Genomic DNA, 21,861 nt, shown 5'->3' with positions numbered 1-21,861 from the left:
TGGTAGCACCTGAATGTGTTGGCTTCAACCTACAAATAACCACCTTCGTCACTTTTCTGGAAAAGTTGCTACGGTAACTTTACATACAGATTTATGCATCACTTTTAGGGATGGGTACCGGTGTCCGGTTCTGACATAAACGGTAGTAACCAGACTGAAAAGCAGCGCACATTTCGGTGCTTTATTTCGGTGCTTTTTTTTCCTGAGCTGTGATACACTTCTAGCCAATCATTTTACGTTTCCGAGGATAGTAGGCGGGTCCAGGTACGTACGTTCTTTTAGAGCAGAGCTACAGATTAAAAATGTCCAAGGCGAAGCGGTCAAAAGTCTGGCTGTACTTCACAGCAAAATATGCAAACTCAGCAGCCTGCAACAAGTGCTTTAAGGTGATACTGTGATACTGTCAAAGGAGGTAACACCTCAAATCCGATGAAACACCTGGCAATGCATAGCGTTTTGTTTTTTTTTAAAAGCCAAGAAATGCGCTGTATTTGATAGCTTGCTGCGAGACCTCACACCGAGCGCATCTACTGCGGGTGTGGTGCCTGTTATCAGACCCGGAGTTAGCAACATCCCCAAAAACACGAAGAGGAGAGTCCTGGCCCCTAGCCCTGCCAGTGTAGCAGAAATGATGAGGATGATGACGGCAGCAGCAGCCGTTCTTCTCTGTGTGAGTAGCTTAATGTTGTTCGTGTGTAATTTACGTTGAGTAGGCTAACCACGTTATTACATTAATGCATGTAAGGTGAACTAGCAAACATCATCATAGCTACATGCAGCTGTCTTCTTGTTTGATGGCAGATACTCCCTTCACCCTGGCCAAAAAGGCTAAAATGACCAAAGCTGCAGAAAAGGCTAACATTGTTATCTTTTTACAAAAACCAGCTGAACATGAGAGGTTTTTGGACCAATTTTGTGTTCTCCATTCTTTAAGCACCGGTTTGAGCACCGTTTGAGCACCGGCACAGTTTCAAAAGTACCGATTTGGCACCGGTATCGGATAAAACCTAAACGATACCCATCCCTAATCACTTTCAACATGTAGTCTGACCTGCATGAAGCATAGCTAAGATACGGCTGCGCACATCTCTTTACAAGTTGCTCAACTCACTACAAGATGATTGTTTTGAAGAACTGCAAGGATATTCTAAAGATAAAAAAGGCACCACTCCCCAGTTAATTCTGACTAAAGCTGGACTTAATAGATAAAGTCTGGGATGTGATGCACCCTGTGTCGGAAAAGGGTTTGGATTCTAATCTAAATGAGTAATTTAATAAAAATCAGAAAACTTTACTTTTTCCTACATATGTCAGCCAAAGGACACCAGGCAAAGTGCTGTTTTTTATGCTATATTTGGCCTTTATAAGCTTTTCAAGTATTTCTAATGTAGTTTGAATCTTTGATGCTTAATATTTCATGGTCAACACCAGAGAGAGATGAGATCGAAATTAATAATTAAACAAAAGTACATATTTAAAATTCTTCAAAAAGAAAAAACCCTCCACTGACGAGTCACTGATGGTTTTTCCATGCCAACTTTGGACCTCGTCAAAGAACAGTAAAACTCTGCAGCCAACAACTGTAGAACTAATACACTGTATATACACTGGTCTGCAAAATGACATGGATACACTGAGGTAACAGATTTGGAATTCATCTAAATTAGACCATGAAACACACCAGCTCATGTAGTCTAATGGTCATGCACAGCTTGTACAAAGTCAGTCAATTCAGACATTATATTTTTTGTATATTAAAAGCCGCATTCAGCACAAAACAAACTCCCAGGACTTTTACAAAAAAAATGTAGCTACTAAAAAAAAGAACAACATTAATTGTGAAAGACAACATAAATAACTGGATTTAACATCAAAATCTGTCACTCTTCAAGGATACATGAGGCTAATGGACAGGACTGAATGTAATTAGACTTCCAGATGGACAAAACATAATTGAATGTGCGAGTCAAGGACTATACAACTCCCCAGCCTCCACAACAATCAGGAGCTCATTTCCATATTAACTTTACCTTTATTGATCCGATCACACATTCTCTTTTCTTGCTACCACACCAACAAACTTAAACCTTTTAAGGACCTTTTAAGATTGTGCGGTGTAGAAGAAATGCACTTAGAATTGTTTAACTGTCGTATAAATTGTGCTTATTTAGACAGCTGTCCATTTGGTGCCATGGAAAAATATGGAGTAGAATAATAATACATTTTTAACACAAGAAGCCCTGAATGGCTCACGAACTCTGTGTCTCAATAAAGCACCATTTGATAAATGGAGAAACCAGCTAAATGTCTTTCTGGCTTGATTTATGGCATCCTAATATGCAACAAGGAGGACTACAGATGAGGTCAAAAAATACCCCATGTATAAAGAGATTTTACATTTAATCATTGTTTTATTAGAAGTGAAACAACTGACACTGAAAACAACATTAATTATAAAAAAGGATCACCCACACAGATGGATCATCGCCTAAATCTGTAGCTTGATTAGCTTTCTAATAACTTGCAGCTCATTAACAAAGCTGTCATAAGACTGTTTTTTCCCCCAGCAGGCTGGTGTTTTCACTTTTAAAAACTTACTGTACAGTAGCTGTTCAGCATCAAACAGAAGACAGAAAGCTACAGGTAGAAACCATCTGGTGGATATAGTGGAGCATTTAGCAGCTAAGGAACCAGGAATTTCCCACAGGATTTGGTAGAGACCAAAAACAGACCAAAAAGAAAAAGGTTGCTGTTCTTGTATTCACCAGGTAAACAGAAATGCTTAAGATGTATGAAATTTGCAATGGTTTGCCAATGTGCTCACCAAATCCTCTAAGAAAAAACACAAAAAGGAGCAGGGTAGTTGAGAGCACTGTGCCACAGCACAAATACGTCAAAAGAAGCTGTAAGATGATATAAACATGGCTTCCCAGAATGCATTGAAACTGGTATAGTGGAAAAGCGATGGCTCCATTGCATTCAGATTAGGGCTGCACGATTAATCGTTAGAAAATCGCGATCTCGATTCATACTTATGTGCGATCTCATTTCCAAATGACAACGATTTAAAAAAAAAAAAAAAAGAGAGAGAGAGAGAGAGAGAAAAGACGACGACGATTGTACCGCATTTTGATCCGGGACGTAATCTGCATGAAAACAAGCGCTCACTCTTCCTGCTCAACAAATGACAAGGGCGGAGCCTTATACCACGTGATACAGAAGCTGTGCCGTGTGATGCTAAAATTAGCAGGGAAAAAACAACGGAGAACACGTCAGGGATGACGAGAAAGTGACAGGAGAAAATCCGTCCCGGTCAACCACCCAAACATCAATAATGGGAACCTTATACAGCGCTTCCCTATACCCGTCGAACTCCCGCAGGCACAAAGAAATTACGGAGGCTATCACTTATCACCTGACCAAAGATATCATCAACACTGTGCAAAACGAGGGATTTAGGAAAATGATCAACACCCTAGACAAACGCTACACAGTGCCGTCCCGCAACTATTTTTCTATTGTTGCACTACCTGCTCTATACACACAGCGTCGAGCAACGGTGGAGACGGAATTTCAAGCAGTACAACATTTTGCGGCAACAACAAAACGTGAGACATTTGTTGTTTTTATGTTCATTTATTGTTTTTATGTTCAGTCTCAACTGTTACGAAGTTGATGTGCAGCTAATAAGTGCAATAAATATTTATACTGGAAAAGAGAATCGTGAGAGAATCGTGATCTCAATTCTAAGCAAAAAAATCGTGATTCTCATTTTATGCAAAATCGTGCAGCCCTAATTCAGATCCCTATTAATATAGGATCTTGTGAGATCTACAAATTAACAAGACATCTTTACTGTGACCTGTTTTCAAGTGACAAGCAAAGTCTATGTTTTCCTCCTCAAATGTTTCCTCCTCAAATGGTGCAACACTAATCTAAAAGGAAGCTGTTTGCAAGAAAGACAATGTGACTTGATCGATCAAGTATTCAGTGAATCTCAACGATGCAACATTTCATCATGCAGCTCAGTTGTGTAAAAAGTACAGTTTAGTAGTCTGCATGTGCACATATCTGATTAACTGCCAAATGACACAGCATTTCATTGCTGAAAAATGGTTGCATCAGATTAAAGTTGTGTTTTGCCTGATGACATTACATTTGTTGTTACATGGTGGAACCGCCACGGTTTCCAGCAAAACAAATAAGGGTTTCGAGCACGCAGGGCAGTTGTGGAGGCTGCATGTTTTCCCTTGCGTCCGACTGCGTTTTTTCCAGGTGGTTCTTGTTTCCTCCTTGTCCACACACATTCCTTTTTTGTGTTTTGGGGACAATAAAATGCCTTTCTGTATAAATGAGTGTGCTGACCCCGGGCAGAATAAGGCTTTCCTGTGTATCAGCCAATGGTAAGATTCCTAAAAGTTCATTGTTTATGGTGGGTGAATTATTTCCAGATGTACCGCGCCACCAGTATCACAGTCTTACCTGTGACTCAAGTATAAATATATTATATGAATGAAACAGACTGCTAACCAAACAGATGTGGAATAAGGATGGGAGAAGAGCACGGCAAGATAGGATGAACAACGTTTTGACAGGGGACCCTTTCTCTTCCTACAAAAGATAATGCAATTCTTCTGTATTCAAGGACACTGATGCAGTCTCTAGTGAGCGTATCAGCATTCATAAGAGGACTCTGCTGTGGCAGGGGTGACTTTGATGCATGTGGTACTCTTGTTTAAGGAAAGGAAACAGCATGAGAAAATCAAACCATCATACACTGGAGACTATTAAAAGCCACTGGCACACAGCCAGTCGTTGGAGAGAGGCATAACCAGAGGACAACCTACATTTATCACTGATGGCATTTAAGGTTTTTAATATAGTAAATCATGGACATTCAAGTAATTTATAAGACAAAGGTTGCCGAAGTCTGGAATGCAGGTGCACAAAATTGAGAAGACTTTCTGGAGAAAGAATGTGAATGCAAGAGTAAACTTGCAGAAAATATTAAAAAGGTATAAAGTGCCAAATGTAATATTTATTTAAACTTCAGTCTATAAATTCTTTTTAAATAGTCCCCCATCCAGTAAAGCCAGACTTTGTCACTATAACTCTTGTATAACACTAAATATTCCCTGAGGTGAACATGTACTTTTGAGTCACTTGTAACTTACAGCTGCTTTTAAATGGTTACAACTTTATTAGAACTTTTAAAATATATATATACTATATAGTGTTATTTTAATGGCCTTGCCCCTTCCTCTGGCCCTTCTGCCAGCTACATAAATTTAAAATGTCACACAAACAGTGACTGACAATTTGATGCCAAAGTCAAATAGTTACATGCCATCAAGGTTGGATGGACTTGGCAGCAAAGCAAGACTACAGTTAGGGCAGGAGAACAGTACAACCCAGCCGTGTTTGCACAATTAATGCACATATAGTTTGTTTGTTTGTTTATGGCTCTCTCTTAAAGAGCATTAGGCCAGGGTGAGGATTTAAGAGCTTTAGAGGTGACATAGATTAAGTTGTTGGCGTGAGACCCAGGTCAGTGAGCCACAAGATACTTTACCTCATATTTAAATCTTCATGTGTTCAACACTGACATCGTACTCCTTTTGTTGCTGAACAAAAATATACTCTTCAAATTTGCCAGAACATAACGACCACTCCTGAATCAACTATACTGACAGTCTTATTTCTCCGTACAACTGAGTCTTCTACACCTATAAAGACAAGTACATGTATTTCCAGATTCTGGGAATTTTTCACTAACAGCTAGTAACACTGAAACATTACATCATTAGTTTAGTATTTTAAAACAATGCTAAATATAAACCAGTTCCAAAATCATTTCAATATGTATGGTGCAAGGAATCTGTTAACCCCTAAATGTTTGACATTGGTCCTAAAGGACGGACGTGTTCTCCCTTTAATTTCTATCAGCAGTATAATCCCCTTTTGAAACCCTTTTTAGGGTGAATTAGAAAGGCCCAGTATTCAAAGAGATGAGTGTGGAGAAGGGGGCGGGAATAATCACAAGGGCCTAGCTGTCTGTGTGGATTAGAATGGGAAAGAAAATCCTTTCATCTCAGATCTGTACTTCCAAGCTTGGAAGCATGCACGCACGCACACTCGCACGCACAACGCACCAAACCTCCAAAGTATACTTCTCGCAGATGAAATCAAAAGACTTCTATACTGATATACAAGAAGCTGTTATTTTAAACAGACCATATTCAATTATGCTTAAAATGGGCATGACAGTCACTGGATTAGAGAAAGGCTCGTATAAAAGCTTTGCTCTCGAGGCTGACCTCTCCGTTTGGCTCTCAGGCACGACGTTGCACAGAGGAGGGCAAGCACACGATCTGACTGGCTTCTCCGATTTCTCGTGCTGAAATGTCAACTGCTGCTCTATTTTGGGCAGATAGCCTTTTGACATCCAGCAAAATGTAAGGAGACGGATAAACCGGGAGAAGCTCCTCAGTGAGAAAACAATCCAACGCCCCCAAACAACATCATCTGACAGATAGGAAAATGGATTAGCCATTATGTGTATTTGCTCACTTGTCTACCTCTGCGAGGGTTTATAACAGAATGTAAAACGACAAGCCTACGTGAGCGCAACCAGAGTTGACACTAAGAGGAGAGACTGTAACGACATAAATATCTTACACACCCAAACATAAACATTTAGTCCAATGGCATGTGTCTTGTGTCAGTGCGATAGAAAATGGCTTATTCTGACCAGAGCTGGACAGAAACAGAGTTTGAGACAATAATGCTTTATGAACAAATCGTATTAATGGCTTTATGGGGTTTATTGACAGAAATAACTGAGAATACTTCTGCGTCGCTAAATAAGACTCTGAAAAAACTGCACCCCAAAACTTAAACAGTACAAGCATGCCATACCAATCGTGCATACTTGTTTTCCCAAAAGGTTATTCAACCAGTCGAGTGGTATTTTTAGGACAATTACAGATAATCACACAGTCAGTATGGAGAGCTGTGTTATGAGTCTGACTTGTCTAAACAGTAGCGAGCTTTAATATGTAAAAATAAATAAATTCCGACTGTCTCTTCTTTCCAAATCGCTTTTAATATGGGAAGAAATTACACTACTTTCTGGGTCGAGTGTATCTTCCTGACTGTGCTAGTTACTCTGTAACAGCTGGCTGTTGGTTTATGTAGTCTAACAGAAGAAGATAACCCGAAAAGAAGGGGAGCGAGGCATCATATTGTGATGATTTTAAAACACAGCAACATCAGTCTATTCAAATGGGTCACTGCATACTTAATTCCTCTCAACTAGAACCCGACTAATATCTTAGCAGGGCTTATATAACAGCCAATATTATGCATCTGCCAATCTATTGATAATAGCATTTATGACTGTCTTTCAAGCACTTTCTGAGTATTTATGTTGCAACAACAAGCTGATCCACGCAGAGTGTAAAACAGGTCATCTGCAACTTGTTGTGACAATAAAACAATATTACTTTTAAACCTCACTGTCATGTTATCTTAGTAAGGACTCATAAATTACTAATATATATATATATATATATATATATATATATATATATATATATATATATATATCAGGGAAACATGTTTATATTTTATGTGTTAGCCAATACACTGAACTTTTAAAATCACTAAATATCAGTATCTGTCTTATAAATCCTATATCGGTCAGAGTCGATATAAAAATCGATAAACCCTCATAAACGTTAGATTTTTCTGGATCTCATGTGTAACCACAATGTGCTATTAAACGTCTTGCCTTCGGAAAAAGTGGTTAAGTGAAAAGTTAACGGTTGCATGGGCAATCTGAACTTCTGAGACATGGCAACAAGGGGATGATGCAATGTGGTGAAGAATTTCACAGCAGAAAACGTGAACCCCCTGCACTCGTTTCGTTTAACAAACTGCCTGCAAACAATCCCTTTAAGAGAGTAAAGGGGAGGGGGAGGGGGGGTGGCAAGAAGCAAGTAATCCTCTCTATAAACACTCCTGCTCAAACATTGCCTTGCTGTTAACTTCCTCTTTGTCACACTAAAAACGTTCCACAAGCAGCTAATCTCCTGTACTACTTTCTCATCAAATGTGCTTCATGGTCAAACCTGTTTCGCTATTGATAATCATTTTAACGAGCTTCACCAAATATGAGGGGCGGACGACAATAGAACAATGACTTGAAGGTGAAAATTCTTTTCACGTGGTCAAAACAATAGAGGCTGCAGAGAAACAAAGCCTTCTGAAACAAATGAGAAATCCCCAAACATAGTCTGCAAACTCTTCCACAAACACAGCGAGTCGGTACAAACTTGCGAGCCACCTTTTTCCTCATTGGGAGAAAATTCCTGTCGAGGGAAGATGGGGCGGCGGTGGTGGGGGAGCCACGTCTGCTCCTCCCTACTGTGTGGGTTTTGTTCTGCTAATCAGACCACATGCCTCAAGGATTCAGGAATCCGAGAACTCTCAGCCAGTTCCTCTCATTCCACATACAGCCGCAGCAGCCTGTGACAAAGTATTCAGTGAGCTGTGGAGTTAAAGACTCTATCCATTCATAACACCGTTCAGCCCCCCCTCCCTCCCCCCTCTGCTAATCTCAGGCAGTTCTTCAACCCCACCACCACCAACGCCTCCTCCTCTTACCCCTCATATGCCCTCTTCACCACAGCAGAGCCCTTTTTTTATCTGTCTACATACTGCACGCTTGGGTCTGAATAGGTTCATGGTTTATTATTAGACCATGGCACCACAGCTCACCCCTCGACATTTTAATAGAGAAACCCAGAACTGAGTATACACCGAGTCGGTGCAATGAAACTTTTTGCCTCCTCTTTGCCTGCTTGTGTTCCCCCCCCCCCCCCAATTCTTATTTTGGTTTATTTCCTCTCTGTTCTCCCCTCCTGGGCTCTCTCTTGCTACTCACGCATTGAGAGGCGAAATGAGGCACGCTGGAAATTTGCAGGCCGACAATGGAAGACAGCTGCTCTTGCTGCATAAGTCTTTCATGAGCTGAATTAGTTGTACAAGCCTTAGCTACCCATCCCCCCCTCCCCCAACACACACACACACACACACACACACACACACTTCCCTCACAGCAAGCTGATCCAGACACAGCACAACACACCTCTTAGAAAGCTTAGGGAAGAGAAAGACAGGGAAAGAAGAGACAAAGCGTGATAGGGGCTTTGTTTGACACATCTGTGATTGCTTTTTGCTGAAGTACTCCTCACATGTTTCATCTCCCTGTGGCAAACATTCACATTAATTCTTAATGAAGTTTTTAAGGTTGTGCTGCACTGTGTCAGAGAGAAAGAGTTCTCTTTTTAAACAAACAAAATAAAAAACAAACAAACAGAACCTTTTTTTTCCCCAATTAACCTGATGCTAAATACATTTACCCAAACTAAAGCTAAAGCTCTTTTCGCCTGCACACACTGTAACAATCTCCTGGTCAGAAATGTACAGAAAGTACATTTTTGTCTATCCAGACTATCCACTGCTCCCTGCACTTGTATACCTTACTATAATTCCTTTGGGACAGGTATCTATAAATCTCCTGGTTCAACACGACCATACAAATGACCCAAACAGAGCACTTTGCAGACAGAAAAAGAACCTGAAAAAACCTGATGAAAACCTGCCGGTGTGGCTCATTTTTAAAGAATCTGATCTACAAAGAACAACCACGACTCTTTCAAAGTCTTCTTTACTCCTGATTGCGCTTACGGTAAAGTCAGTCTTTCCCCATCCTGAATATCAAAAGTGACAACAAATCCCAACAGCGTTCAGCAAGCACACAGATGGGACACAAATCAAACTCAACACTCACTAAGGTCAAGGTGAACACAGACTGTTTTTGTGAATTGGAAAAGACTTTCCAGTATCAAATATTTCCAAACAGAAAGTCTGCGGTCCCTCTCGACAAGGATTTCCTGTGTAACATGACTATAAACTTTGTGGGCTACAGCATTCTTCTCCTAGCTAAATATGTGAATCAGTGGTCTGGTGTGGAAGAATCGTTTATGCATGCTGGCTTGCGCAGTGACAATTCTCTAATGCAGTCTTCTTGGGTTACAGATGATGAGCAACACATATAGCAATGTTCAGACTCAGTGATGCATAGCAGAAGTAAAACTATATCTGCTCAGACAGGCCCTACAGATGCTCATTGTGATGAAAATACGATAAAGAAACTACTCCAAGGAGGTTTTTGAGATAACACTTAAACAACTCCCAAAAAAAACAGTGTAATATATTTTAAAAATCACTCCACATAAATCATATTACACTGAGGTCCAATGTACATCATGTAAGACACTTGAAGTGATTTGGAAAGATGAAGACTTTTCAGCAGAAGGAGAAAAAAAAATACCACAAGTGCAAACAATTTGGACGCCTAAAAAGATTGAAATTGCTTGGCAGGTTTTTGGGTTTGTATCAAATGACAAGAGTGAGCCAACAATCTTGGAAGCTGTGTGGAAGTTTTGTGGCAGCTTGAGATGGAAATTTATTTTCATCTTAGTATCCGTCCTCAGTATCTACTAACAACTGCTCTAGTCTGCTAATCTCATAAGTATGCTAAAGGAAACAGTAAAATACTAGCTGTTAGGTGTAAAAGTAAATATACATTTAAAATCCTGTTGCAGTGTTTTAAGGTTAAAATATTGAATGCCTACACATCAAAAAACACATTACGTGTGTTTTGCTGTAGTTTTTTGCATTGCTGTGACTGCACTAGTCATTCTGAGATATACTAGGTTTTTAATTTTCACTGGTATGTCAGAAAAGGATCGTATACAGTAAGCCTTGAACATGTGTGGTATGCCTGGTATTCATCATAGTCTGCAGCAAAAAGGAATTTCCCCAGGACATGGATGTGAAACTATGTAAAATTAAATCTGTGGGGCTTTCAATTTCTTAAAAAACAAAAAAACAAACATTCATTCTAGTTTAAAACTTCTACAAGTTCATTATGTACTTCCTTGATTTTTTAGGCAGTCTTGTGCTTTGTTTTGCCAACAAGCTCAAAGCATTACATGTGACAATGAAGGCCGCAGCTAACGGCACACACAGAAAACAATTAATGGTCAAATGGTTTCTTCCTGTTGTAGCAAGGGACTCCCTGAGGCTGCATGCTTGAGACAGACAAAGAGAGTGAGCAGGAATCACAGCACAATGAACTAAAGCTGCTCCATACTACGACATACTGTGAAAGTTTCTGTAGACTCCAACATTACTCATATGATTGTGCTGGATGTAAAACCAGTTGTGACTACAGAGTCTGAATGTGAATTTGATTTTTTTTTTCCCAGAGCATACATTTTATATATCACTCAAATAGATGAGGAAAAACATGACCTATCATTTTACTGAGAACAAAGGCACGGTTAAGGCCGATGATTAAACAGAGTCATTTCTTTATATTTTGCTAAGCAATATATAGAAATATGTAGTGTTTGATAGTCAGTACTTGGCATGGCCACCTTTATTTATCAATACAGGCTGAACTCTCTTATTCAGCTTTGTTGTGATTTCTTTCAGGAACAGTTCTCCAGGCTTCTTGAAGGACATTCAGAGCTCTTCTTTGGATGTTGGCTGCCTTTTTGTTCTGTTCTCACACTGCTTCAGTAATGTTTTTCCATCTATACTTTAGCCCCTTTTTCACTAGTACCTAATTGGATCGACTGAGCACAGTTCACCACGGTTTTCAGGGTTTCTCATTAGGTGACAGTACCTGGTACCAGGTGCTAATATAGTACCTGCTCGGTCGGGGTTCCAAGCGATACGAGCAGGTGCTAAAATGTGATGTTGTTAGACTGCATGCCACCGATTGGCTGGTCAGTGGCGTCGCTCGCTGAGTAATGAGTTTGTCTCGTTCACGAAACTCAAAACCGCCATTTTTGAAACCCGGCAAAGAGGGAAATGAATACAAAAAACAATTTGGTGGTATTCAATTGTAATGGAAAACCATTCGATCCGAGTCAAGTGGTGGCGAGTTGTGGCAAGTCGATCCAAGAAGGTACTAATGGAAATGGGTCTTTTTAACTGCACTGGCAGTATGTTTTAGATCACTGTCATGCTGATAAATGAAGCTGTTGCTTATTAGATTCTTTCCACATGGTAGATCAAAATCTGATGGCACTATTCCATCAGCTTTGACGTGATCACTCAAGACCACTGGCTGAAACCATGACAGATGGCTGGAGATACTTCTGTGCGCCTCTCCTGACCTCCTCCCTATATAAATGGCAATTTGAACTCATTCTGGATTTTTTTTCCCTTTTCTTATGGACATTACTTTCAGACACTCTTCATCTGCAGCAGATAATGTTTTTTTTTTTTAGGTCTGCCTCTGCCCGTCCCCCATCCAGTTTCCTCATATTTTTAAGATGAAATTGCACGCCATGTTGAGATATGCCAAGTTTCTGGCTAGCTGCTTCCTGCTTTCTTTACTGTAACTGCTTTACAAACATAGACTGAACCCATAAACGTCTTGAGACACTACCCAACTGAGATCATGCAGTCAATGTAGAAATTAAACCATCTTTAACCTGCCACTTCCCTAGTTCAAAGTCTGTGATGTCTTAGAGCACCCGAGTGAGAACGTCGCAGGTAATTGTCTGGTAAATTCACAGTGGGTGGGTGTCCTGTCTCCTCCGGCTTTAAACAAGCAACTCCCTTGCCTAAACTAAACAGTATTTCCAGTAATAAGGGCACAAATAAAGCAGACCATCTCCTATTATATGCTACATGCTAGTAAAGACTGTGGACAATTCCCTGACCCAATTCTCCCAAAATTCTCTGTAGTTCATGTGTGAAAACATCTTAAGTTGAGACAGATTAGTCAGCTGAGCAGTGCAAGGTAATAATTAGTTCACAAGATCTGTCACGTAACCACACTGTAAATCGAAGTATTTAAAGCTCCTGTAGCATTCAATCCTGCACGTGAAAACGCTTCTGAAAAAACGGGGAAAATAAAGAACAGCACGATGCACAGTTGCACTTTTTCACAGGACAGAAAAGGGAATTATTCTGTTAACAAAGGATTAATTCTCCTCATACATACACAATTGGCTTTACCAGAACATTAACGGGTAAGTTAACAGGCTCTTTTTGCAATGAGCCTGTTGGTGTAATTCGTACCCCTTCTCAAAATAAATCACAGTCCTCCTTCTGTTCCACAGCCTTTAAAATCCCTGGCACTACTCAAAAGGAATGAGTCGTAACACAAGAGCAACAGTCCATCAGGCACAGGCAAAGAGAAAGAACTCTGCCTTTCTTCTCATGATATCCCTGAACTCACCGAGCTGGACATCAACAGGAATGCAGAGCTGTATTCAGGGCTCTTTCATTCAAGTGCAGTCTTTCCCTTTTCTGCCCACGTTTCAAAGTAGCATTGCCTATGTAATTTTCCATGAGAGCTGCTCCATTTATCAAGGTCGGTGGCACATCGAGGAAGCTGACGAATGCCTCACTCCTCTAGGTTTGTATAATGAGAGGTGGGAGAGTGAGACACACTCAGAGGTAGTTAGCGCTTGTACAAAGGAAGTAGACAAAGAGAAGGCTTTGGGGACCTTTAACTTAGGACATAGGCAATGAAGCCAAGCTATTACACCTCTGCCATGGAGAACAAGATTACTAGTGAGACAGATACTGATTAATGCTTGGATAAGCCATACAAGATCTTTTAAACTAGATCTTTCAGACAAGCTGTAACTAGGCTGACAAATATCCAAATTTGCTTCCTAAGAATCTGCTCTATGGTTAAACTCTACATAATATACACATTCAAGCATAACATTTATATACAAAAAGCATTCAGACTTTGATACAAATGCCATATTACCCTGTAAAGCTTCTGGATGTGATTAGGTAAAAAGGGAAGGCATTAAATAACAGTGTGCAGAAGGCGGATAAGCAAGTACTTGTGATGACTAAGGGGAGTTGTGAGTCAGTTCAGTGGTCGTTTTTCACATATTTCCCCCCCCCCCCCCCCCCATCAGATTTAGTATCAATTTCACAGGCAGTAAAACAAATGTCGTCAGTGGACGCTGAAAGCTGGTGAAATTGGCTTGTGTACGATGAAAAAACAAAAACAGCATCCAAAATTCACTCAAGTCTGTAAATATTTGGACAGTTGACACTATTTCCAATTTTGCCTCTGTGCACCACCACAGTGGATTTGAAATGAAGCAATCAAGATGTGATTTATGGAATTATGGACAAACCAATGTGATTATAAATCTAAGCACTGTTTTTAATACTTCTCAGTGACTGCCAAAAAACGTTTTGCCAGACATTTACAGAATCCAGCTTCACTCGCTGCTTGTTTCTACAACTTCCTGCCTTTGGTTTAGTCTTCAGTTAGTGAAAACCATGCTTATCTGGGCTGAGGTCTGGGGACTGGAGCAGCCATTTAACATCATTCAGTTTCTCTGCCAAAGAAGCTCTCAGGTTGCGTTGGCTGTTATGTTTCAGGTCATTATCCATCTGTACAGTTAAGTGCCGTCCTATTAGTTTCCATTAGCTGCTATATTTGCCCATGCTATAATACGTTATTCACCATATTTGAGAGAGGATGTACGCTTCGGATCCTGGGCTATTACGAGTCATTTTGTGGCAAAGGTCAGGTCTAATCAGGTCTTTCAGTTCCTGGGTGTTACAAATGGTTTCTATGCTGTGGTAAACCTTTTTTACTTGCATTTGCGTGCAGGATTTTGTGTAGATGACCTGTACCATGCGTTTCAATTACATGGGGAAAAAAAATGGAGCAGGATGCGCTATGAGAAGAAGAAAAATCAGCACACGCGTTGCAACGCTCTGGGCAATGTTTGCTGGGGTATTTGGCATTCTGGCATCTGCGTGGATACTTTTTCACAGGTACCACCAACACAAAAGTTACTGCACACGAACCACACATCTCTGAGGTACTTGATCAACAGTTATGTTTACTGAAAGCCAGTAAGGAGAAAAGATTTCAAAACCAACTCTATGTCTACTAGGGCTGCCACGATTAGTCGACTAGTCACGATTACGTCGACTATCAAAATCGTTGACGACTGATTTAATAGTCAACGCGTCGTTTGAAGCTTTGTAAGATCACAAAAGACGCAGGAATAAGTAGCAGGATTTAAGAGTGTAATAACGGACTGAAACAGAAGATGGCAGCACTGCATGTACAAGGATGCCAGCTGCCGTTAAACCCCGAAGAAGAAGAAGTAGCTCCGTCCCAGCGCAGCCCAGCTCTGTTGTCAACAATGGCGGCAGCTAGTTAGTTTTTATATTACTCTTATTATTCTTTCCGGGTCACAAAATAAACGTTTAACATATTTTCAGGTGAGAATGTAGCTGTGTAAACCTCAAATATCGGCTCAGTTTATCAGGACACCACATATTTTCAAAAGCGCTCCGACGTTTTCGGAGACGTCTGTTACCCACTAGCTCGATAGCTAGCCGGGGGCTAGGCTAACTAGAGCCGTGAGAACACCGGACTCCCGGCAAATCGTTTTCAAACCCACTGCCGTCACTTAGCTTAAAATGTTATTGTTTGGCTTTTTTTTAGTATTTTATTTGTTCCTGAGTAAATCGGTTTGGCTGAGATTAAAGTTATAGTTTTTACACAGCTGAATAAACATCAAGCAGACAGCTGATTATCAGAAGTGTGAGATGCTGGAGAATATACTCCGGTGTCCTGTTATATTTTAGATAGCAAGGAGTTTATTAAACTTCACCGAAACAATCTGCAAACTTCATTAAACTTTAATAAACTATCATCTTGTCTTTATTTTTAATTAGCACTTAACTTAAACACTTAAAGCTGTAAGCTAATGATAGTTATATAAGAGCAGATGCTGCTGGTGCAATAAGCTGTACGCTGTATGTCCAATGGATGATGATGTGATTAGTCGACTAATCGCAAAAATAATCGGTGACTAGTCGACTATCAAAATAATCGTTTGTGGCAGCCCTAATGTCTACATAAGGATTGATTATGAGCCATGAAAATGAGAAAGGCATAATTGTCTACATTAACAGAATAAAAACTAATGCACAATATAATGTTCAAGCTTGATCTCCTAGTGCTAATCAATACTTGTGGTGTTTACACCACATACAATGGAAAGGAATGCACTAGCATTTATCTAGCACTTTTCTAATCTTCCCACTCAAAGTGCTTTAGACTAAAATTTAATTATACATTTATACACAGCTTTCTTCTTTATATTTTAAGCACTTTATTTATCTCGCATACACGGTAATGAATGCCTTTGGATTTTAGGTAGACTGCCCAAAGGAAATCCATGTAGGTACAGGAAGACCTCTGTTATTAGACCTCTCTCTGCATTGAATCATACCTGTTATTAATCTCTGTCTCTCTTCCACAGCATGTCTTTTGTCCTGTATTCCTTCTCTAACCCCAACTGATCGCGCAGCTGGCCCCGCCCCTCTCTGAGTCTGATTCTGCCAGAGGTTTCTTCCCGTTAAAAGGGAGTTTTTCCTTCTCACTGTCGCCAAAGTGCTTGCTCATAGGGGGGGTCACATGATTGCTGGGGTTTTCACTATATGTATTACTGTAGGGTCTACCATACAATATAAAGCACCTTGAGGCGACTGTTGTTGTGATTTGGCGCTGTATAAATAAAACTGAATTGAATAGAACACGCAAGCTCTGCAGGAATCAGGAACTTCCTTGCTGTGCAGAACACTGATAATCATTGCACCATCATGCCGCCCATGGCAACATTTCTACTGCCAAACAGACCTATCGCAACTGTCGAGGTCTGCATCACTGCGACATGTACATTTAACGCAAAGCTGTAAATCAGGCATTAGGAACAGATGGTGTCCCTAATGAGCTGACCAGTGAGTGCAAACTTGAGCTATTTAACAAAAGGAAATCAATAAAATAAATACATTTAAAAAAAATATTTAAAAAGCGAATAAAATATTCCTTGAAGTGGTCCTTACTTACATGTAACAAACAGCAGGTTGTAGCCTACTTCAAATGTGTTTGAACTAGTAATCACTAATGGTTATTTTACAGTTATTATATTAGCTGTGCTATTCACACATCAATCCAAAACAACTTTGTATTAAGAGAGCTAGCAGGTTAAAGGCTGGCTAATTTCCAGTCAGGCGGCGTCACACATTTGTGTCTCTATCGGTTAAGTCCTAGAAAAGCTCGGGGCTGAAGAGCAGGGATGAAAGCAGCTTTTGTTTGATTTTATTCTTTGAGGTAAATGCACTTTTGATGTGTGTGGTTTTTAAAAACACATCCATTAAACATTGGACACCAAATGAAACAGCTCTTCAAGCCAAAACTGATGAATGCAGCAACGCAATCACATCCCTTTCTTTCCTCCACCATCACACTTTCAAGGATACATTTAATCAAGATCGATATTTAAAAGCAGTTGTGACCCCTCTCCTTTATTCAGCGCAGTGAACCAATTCACGAAACCTTTTCATTCGAAATACATCGCAATTACAGAATCACATTGAAATTTCCTTTCGCGGCACTCGACAGCTCTACAGCTTGTGCTCATGTCTGGGTGTCCTGGATTTAAGGAATCAAACAGGCTTCCTTACAGCCCATCCCCCATGCCACTTTCAGAGCAGCAGGAAAAACGATGAAGGCGTGCTTTGCACCAGCTCCCTCCCCCACACACTGCTCCACCAGGCATTGCTGGGGCTTGTGGGATTAAGAATGGAACACGATGACAGACAAAAACAGTCCTCAGCACCTCCCTGCTCTGCTGTCTTTTATACTGCAAGAGCATGAAAAGGCTGCTATGAGGCATACAATAGAGACAGTGATAGATCAACTCTATGAGTGAACAAGATAAGTGTGGGTGAATAGCTACACGGATCTTTATATCGTTCCTGTATGACAATGTCAGCGTTGAAATTGTGCGAATAATAAAAAAAATGAAGAAGAAATTTTGACATTTACTTCACTTCACAGGGATTATGTTATGGTTTTGCGTGACAGTGTGCATTACATTTTAGTCAGCCACTGGTACTTTACTGGCTCATGTGAAGCACATAATACCTTTGATTTCAACTGAGGCTTGTTGGCATTTATTTTTAACATGGAATAACCATTTAAAATAAGCAGGCAATTATCAATCCTGCTTTCAAGAACAGGGGGGGAAAAACACTGCTGTGTGGGCCATTTCCTGTAGCTGGACTCAGCATCTTATACATCAAGGGTACCCTTTCTCATCGCATGGTAATAAAAGAGAAATCAGCAGTTGGTCTTTTCTTCTGCATCACATGTCAGACTGCTTTGGGGAATGTACATTTCCAAGCCTGCAGAAAGCAACAGGCCCTTATGAGCACAATTTCCAGAAGTCTACAGTATTAAGCACTACTGTTTTTATTTCTCTATGATAAATAAAGCCAGTGCTGTTTCAAAGATACTTTTCACCTTATAAACAAGGCGAGCATTCTTCTTGCCAACACAGATTTCGATAGAAATAGAAAATATTGTCAAATTTAGCAGGCTTTAGTTAGGATAAAAAAAAACATGTATGCCAATATGTTTGTTTTTTCTAGGAGACTATTGAATAAAAACAACTTATTTAATGTCAAAGGTACATTTCGCTAAAACGAGAAATTAAAAAATTCTTTTCACAAGGACAAATATAACCCAATCCAGTGATGCCAAACAGATATGTGCAAAGTTAAAACCAAAAATAAAGGAAAACGTACCTTTTCATTTTTTACCTTCTTTAACGTCTTGCATTCTCCATTACCATTCTCCACCTCCTCTGGTTCAGTTTTTGTAGTCAGTGCTGGTACTATCCCAACAGGTTCAAGTGCAATATTCCCCATTTGATTGGCATCTGCCAAGTCTGCTGATTGCGTGTTCTCAAAGGATGCGTTACGACTATTTCCCAAAGCAACCTGGGCTTGAGAGACAACGTCCTTCTCTGTGACACCTATTGCAACGACAGGGGCGCCATCTGTTTTGTCCTTCTTGCTTTTCCCACTAGCCCCGTCTTTCTCTTTTTTACCGCCGAGAACACCTCTGGAGGCTTTTCCCACTTTTTCCATGTTCTTCCCAGAGGTGGAATTGTTGCCAGCAGCTGCTGCACTTGCTGCTGTGCCTGTTGGCTCCCCTTGAGTCCGCCCTGTAGTTTCTTTTTTACCCCCATCTCCAGCTGAAGCTTTGTTATTATTGTCTTTAGAGTTCTTACTGCGCTTGTATTTGGATTTACTTTCCTTGCCTTGAGAGCCAGACACTGGACTAACAAACCTGATGTTGTCAGGCAATGCCGCAACTGCACTTGGTGGTGCCGCCATACCGTCCTTGGTGCCAGACATCTCAAGTTTGTCCTTCTCTAAGTCAGCGTCAAGGTCAATAATCAGATTTCCAACACCGATATCCCACTCATCCCCGCTGTCGTAAGTGTCCACCGCATTAGAGTCCACACCTTTCCCGCCTGCAGTGCCACCACTTAGGGACATTTTAGTGCCAACGGCCCAGGATTGCCTCAGTGAGGTCCGACACCCTCTTAGACGGTTGGGACACAGGGGCAAGGGTTAGAGAATCCTCACGGTCTACTTGTTCCTGTCCCATTTAACCACATTTTACCCTAGAAAAAACAGAAGCAAGAAAACACATACATTAATCTCATATTTCAGACACAAAAATAACAGTGGATACAAAAAAAAAAAAAAAAAAAAAAAAAAAAAAAAATCGTTTGATCATGAGCCAGTAATTCTCTGATGATCACCGTGCAAACCACTATGGTAATACCCACTGGTGTGACAGCGCTGCTCGAAACCCTCTCTTCATAATCACTTCCCACAGTCGTCATAGCAACCATGAGAAATGTAGCCTAAATCCTGCCTTGACAGCCAAGGTGGCCCCACTGTTCTGAATGACTGGCTCTCTTTTCACAAGCCACTGCTGATAGTGCCACTGCTGATAAATAAGAAGTAGCTGGCCTCACACTCCCCCGCATGGTTTATGAAGCCGTGCCTTTTCAACTCAATAGTACAATGGTAATCTTGAACTAACAGAGGAGCTTAAAAGCATGAATGAACCAGTGTACGTCTCAGGAGAACACCAGTTTGTTGTATTTGCTTACACAATGTAGCCTAAAGGTCATCACTTTTATATATCTTTGGGCAAATAAATATGACATTCTTGAACAGATCTTAGCTGTATCCATTTGTGGACATACTGCAGAACAAAATGGTCAGAAAAGAATGTTTAAAAATTCTTTTCTCAAAACAGAACTCAAATCTGGGTTTGAAAAAGGTAAGATAGTTATATAAATCTTTTTGTATAAAGATACAAGTTTTTGGTTCTTGTTTTTTCCTCTGGAGTTTCAGAAAAAAAAAAAAAGATGTGAGCTCAATGTGAAAATCAAGCTGTTAGCGTGCTTGTTGTGAGTGGGCGACTGTGAAAAGAGGTTATTATTTACTATAAGAAACACTGAAAGTCTGCTAGGAGCTTTGTAAAGTACAACGATGTCTCCGTGTAATTAACCAATGCACAGCTTCACACAGTTTTACAGTTAGGTAGTTGTATTTTGACACTAAAGTAATAACTTGCCATTAGCTCAGTATTAGCAACAGGTATATAGGGGCTATGTATGACTACATTTATATGAAAATGGTGATTAACAATAGTGACTAAAACTAAGGTGCAGAAACACAACTTAAGGTCAGCATGAAGTTGAAGCTATGTAGTAATACTAATGTAATGAATGGAGATATGTGTAAAATAACAGAAATAAAACAATGCCAATAATAGAAGTAAATAATGATGAGTTCATACAGATTGTGTTTACATATTATAGGCTATTAAAATATCTTAGTATTGTATCACATAAAAATATATCCTCAGAGGAAGTCAAATATTATAATCATTATAATACAATGTTGAATTTCATGCTTATGTCCCAAACATCTATTCCTGCTTAAAGTGCTCCTTTAAATTTGATGCTTATTGCCACAACTATTTACGGTCAGGTGGGTCTACAAAATGATTAGCTTTCATTTTCTGCTACATTTCATAGTAAAATTATGCTTCAGCTACATCTAATTATCTGCCAGTCAAATTAGCTTGGACCTAACCTTCTCAGAAATGTAAACAGATGTAAATGTTGCATGGGATGTTCTGTGAAAATTTATGTATATTGTAAATGCAAGTAGTAGTAGTAGTGGAGTAAAAATGTAAAAAGAAAATTTGATTAAAATCCAGAATAAAATTTGCTATACGGATTCAGCAAACCTTTTTCACAATCAATCAATCAATGCGTAAATGAACAATTGGTATTAAACAGTGCTTCTATAAAGGTGAGTCAAGAACTGATGAAAATCAAGGACATCATTCACAGTGTGTTACTAGAGATATCAAACTCTGCCAGTTAAAAAAAAATAAATGGCAAGAAAGCATTTTACTTTTACTTTATTCATAAAACCTATAAATGTATAATGCAGACTTTTTTTAAAAACCACAAACCAATATAATTAAAATTCACATCTGAATGTTGGACTTCTACTCATGTGTATTTGGCTCATTTGAATCCTGTGGCATCCACCAAGAACTGTGACAGCACCCAAAGAGATTACATGGAGATATTAGCATATTTTCTGCCTCATTACTGCTGGTAGTACAATTAAATGAAATAAATGTTTCTATAATGGAAGAGCTCAAAGAATTATTCTTTATACCAAATTATCCAGTTATGACACATACCCACACAAGACTATATTTATAAGTTCAGTTACACCCTCCTCAGGGGGGAAAAAAATCTAAAGGATGCAGCTAGAGCTGGGCGATATGAGATTTTTTCATATCACGATATGTTTTTT

The 21,861-nt window shown here is 39.8% G+C and overlaps 1 protein-coding gene across 5 annotated transcripts in view; it reads right to left on the bottom strand.

The window, feature by feature from the left end:
• znf609b (zinc finger protein 609b) overlaps window positions 1-21,861 on the bottom strand; it is an 84,179-nt gene that overhangs the window by 37,768 nt on the left and 24,550 nt on the right. For 3 of the 5 annotated variants that reach the window (XM_085459055.1, XM_085459047.1, XM_085459064.1), the window contains exon 2: window positions 18,742-19,628. The exons of 1 other annotated variant lie outside the window; for it this stretch is intronic. In XM_085459055.1, coding sequence (XP_085315181.1) covers window positions 18,742-19,500 — 759 coding nt within the window. In that variant the 5' untranslated portion in view covers window positions 19,501-19,628. The remainder of the gene's footprint in view (window positions 1-18,741; window positions 19,629-21,861) is intronic. One more of the 5 variants, XM_085459074.1, reaches the window with a different exon arrangement.

Source organism: Copadichromis virginalis, linkage group LG1, assembly GCF_057382275.1.
Source record: "Copadichromis virginalis isolate Kocher_CV1m ecotype Utaka linkage group LG1, C_Virginalis_male_GT1.1, whole genome shotgun sequence".
NCBI lineage: Eukaryota > Metazoa > Chordata > Actinopteri > Cichliformes > Cichlidae > Copadichromis > Copadichromis virginalis.
The sequence above is the reverse complement of the archived record's forward strand: the minus strand, read 5'-3'. Positions and strand labels throughout refer to the sequence as shown.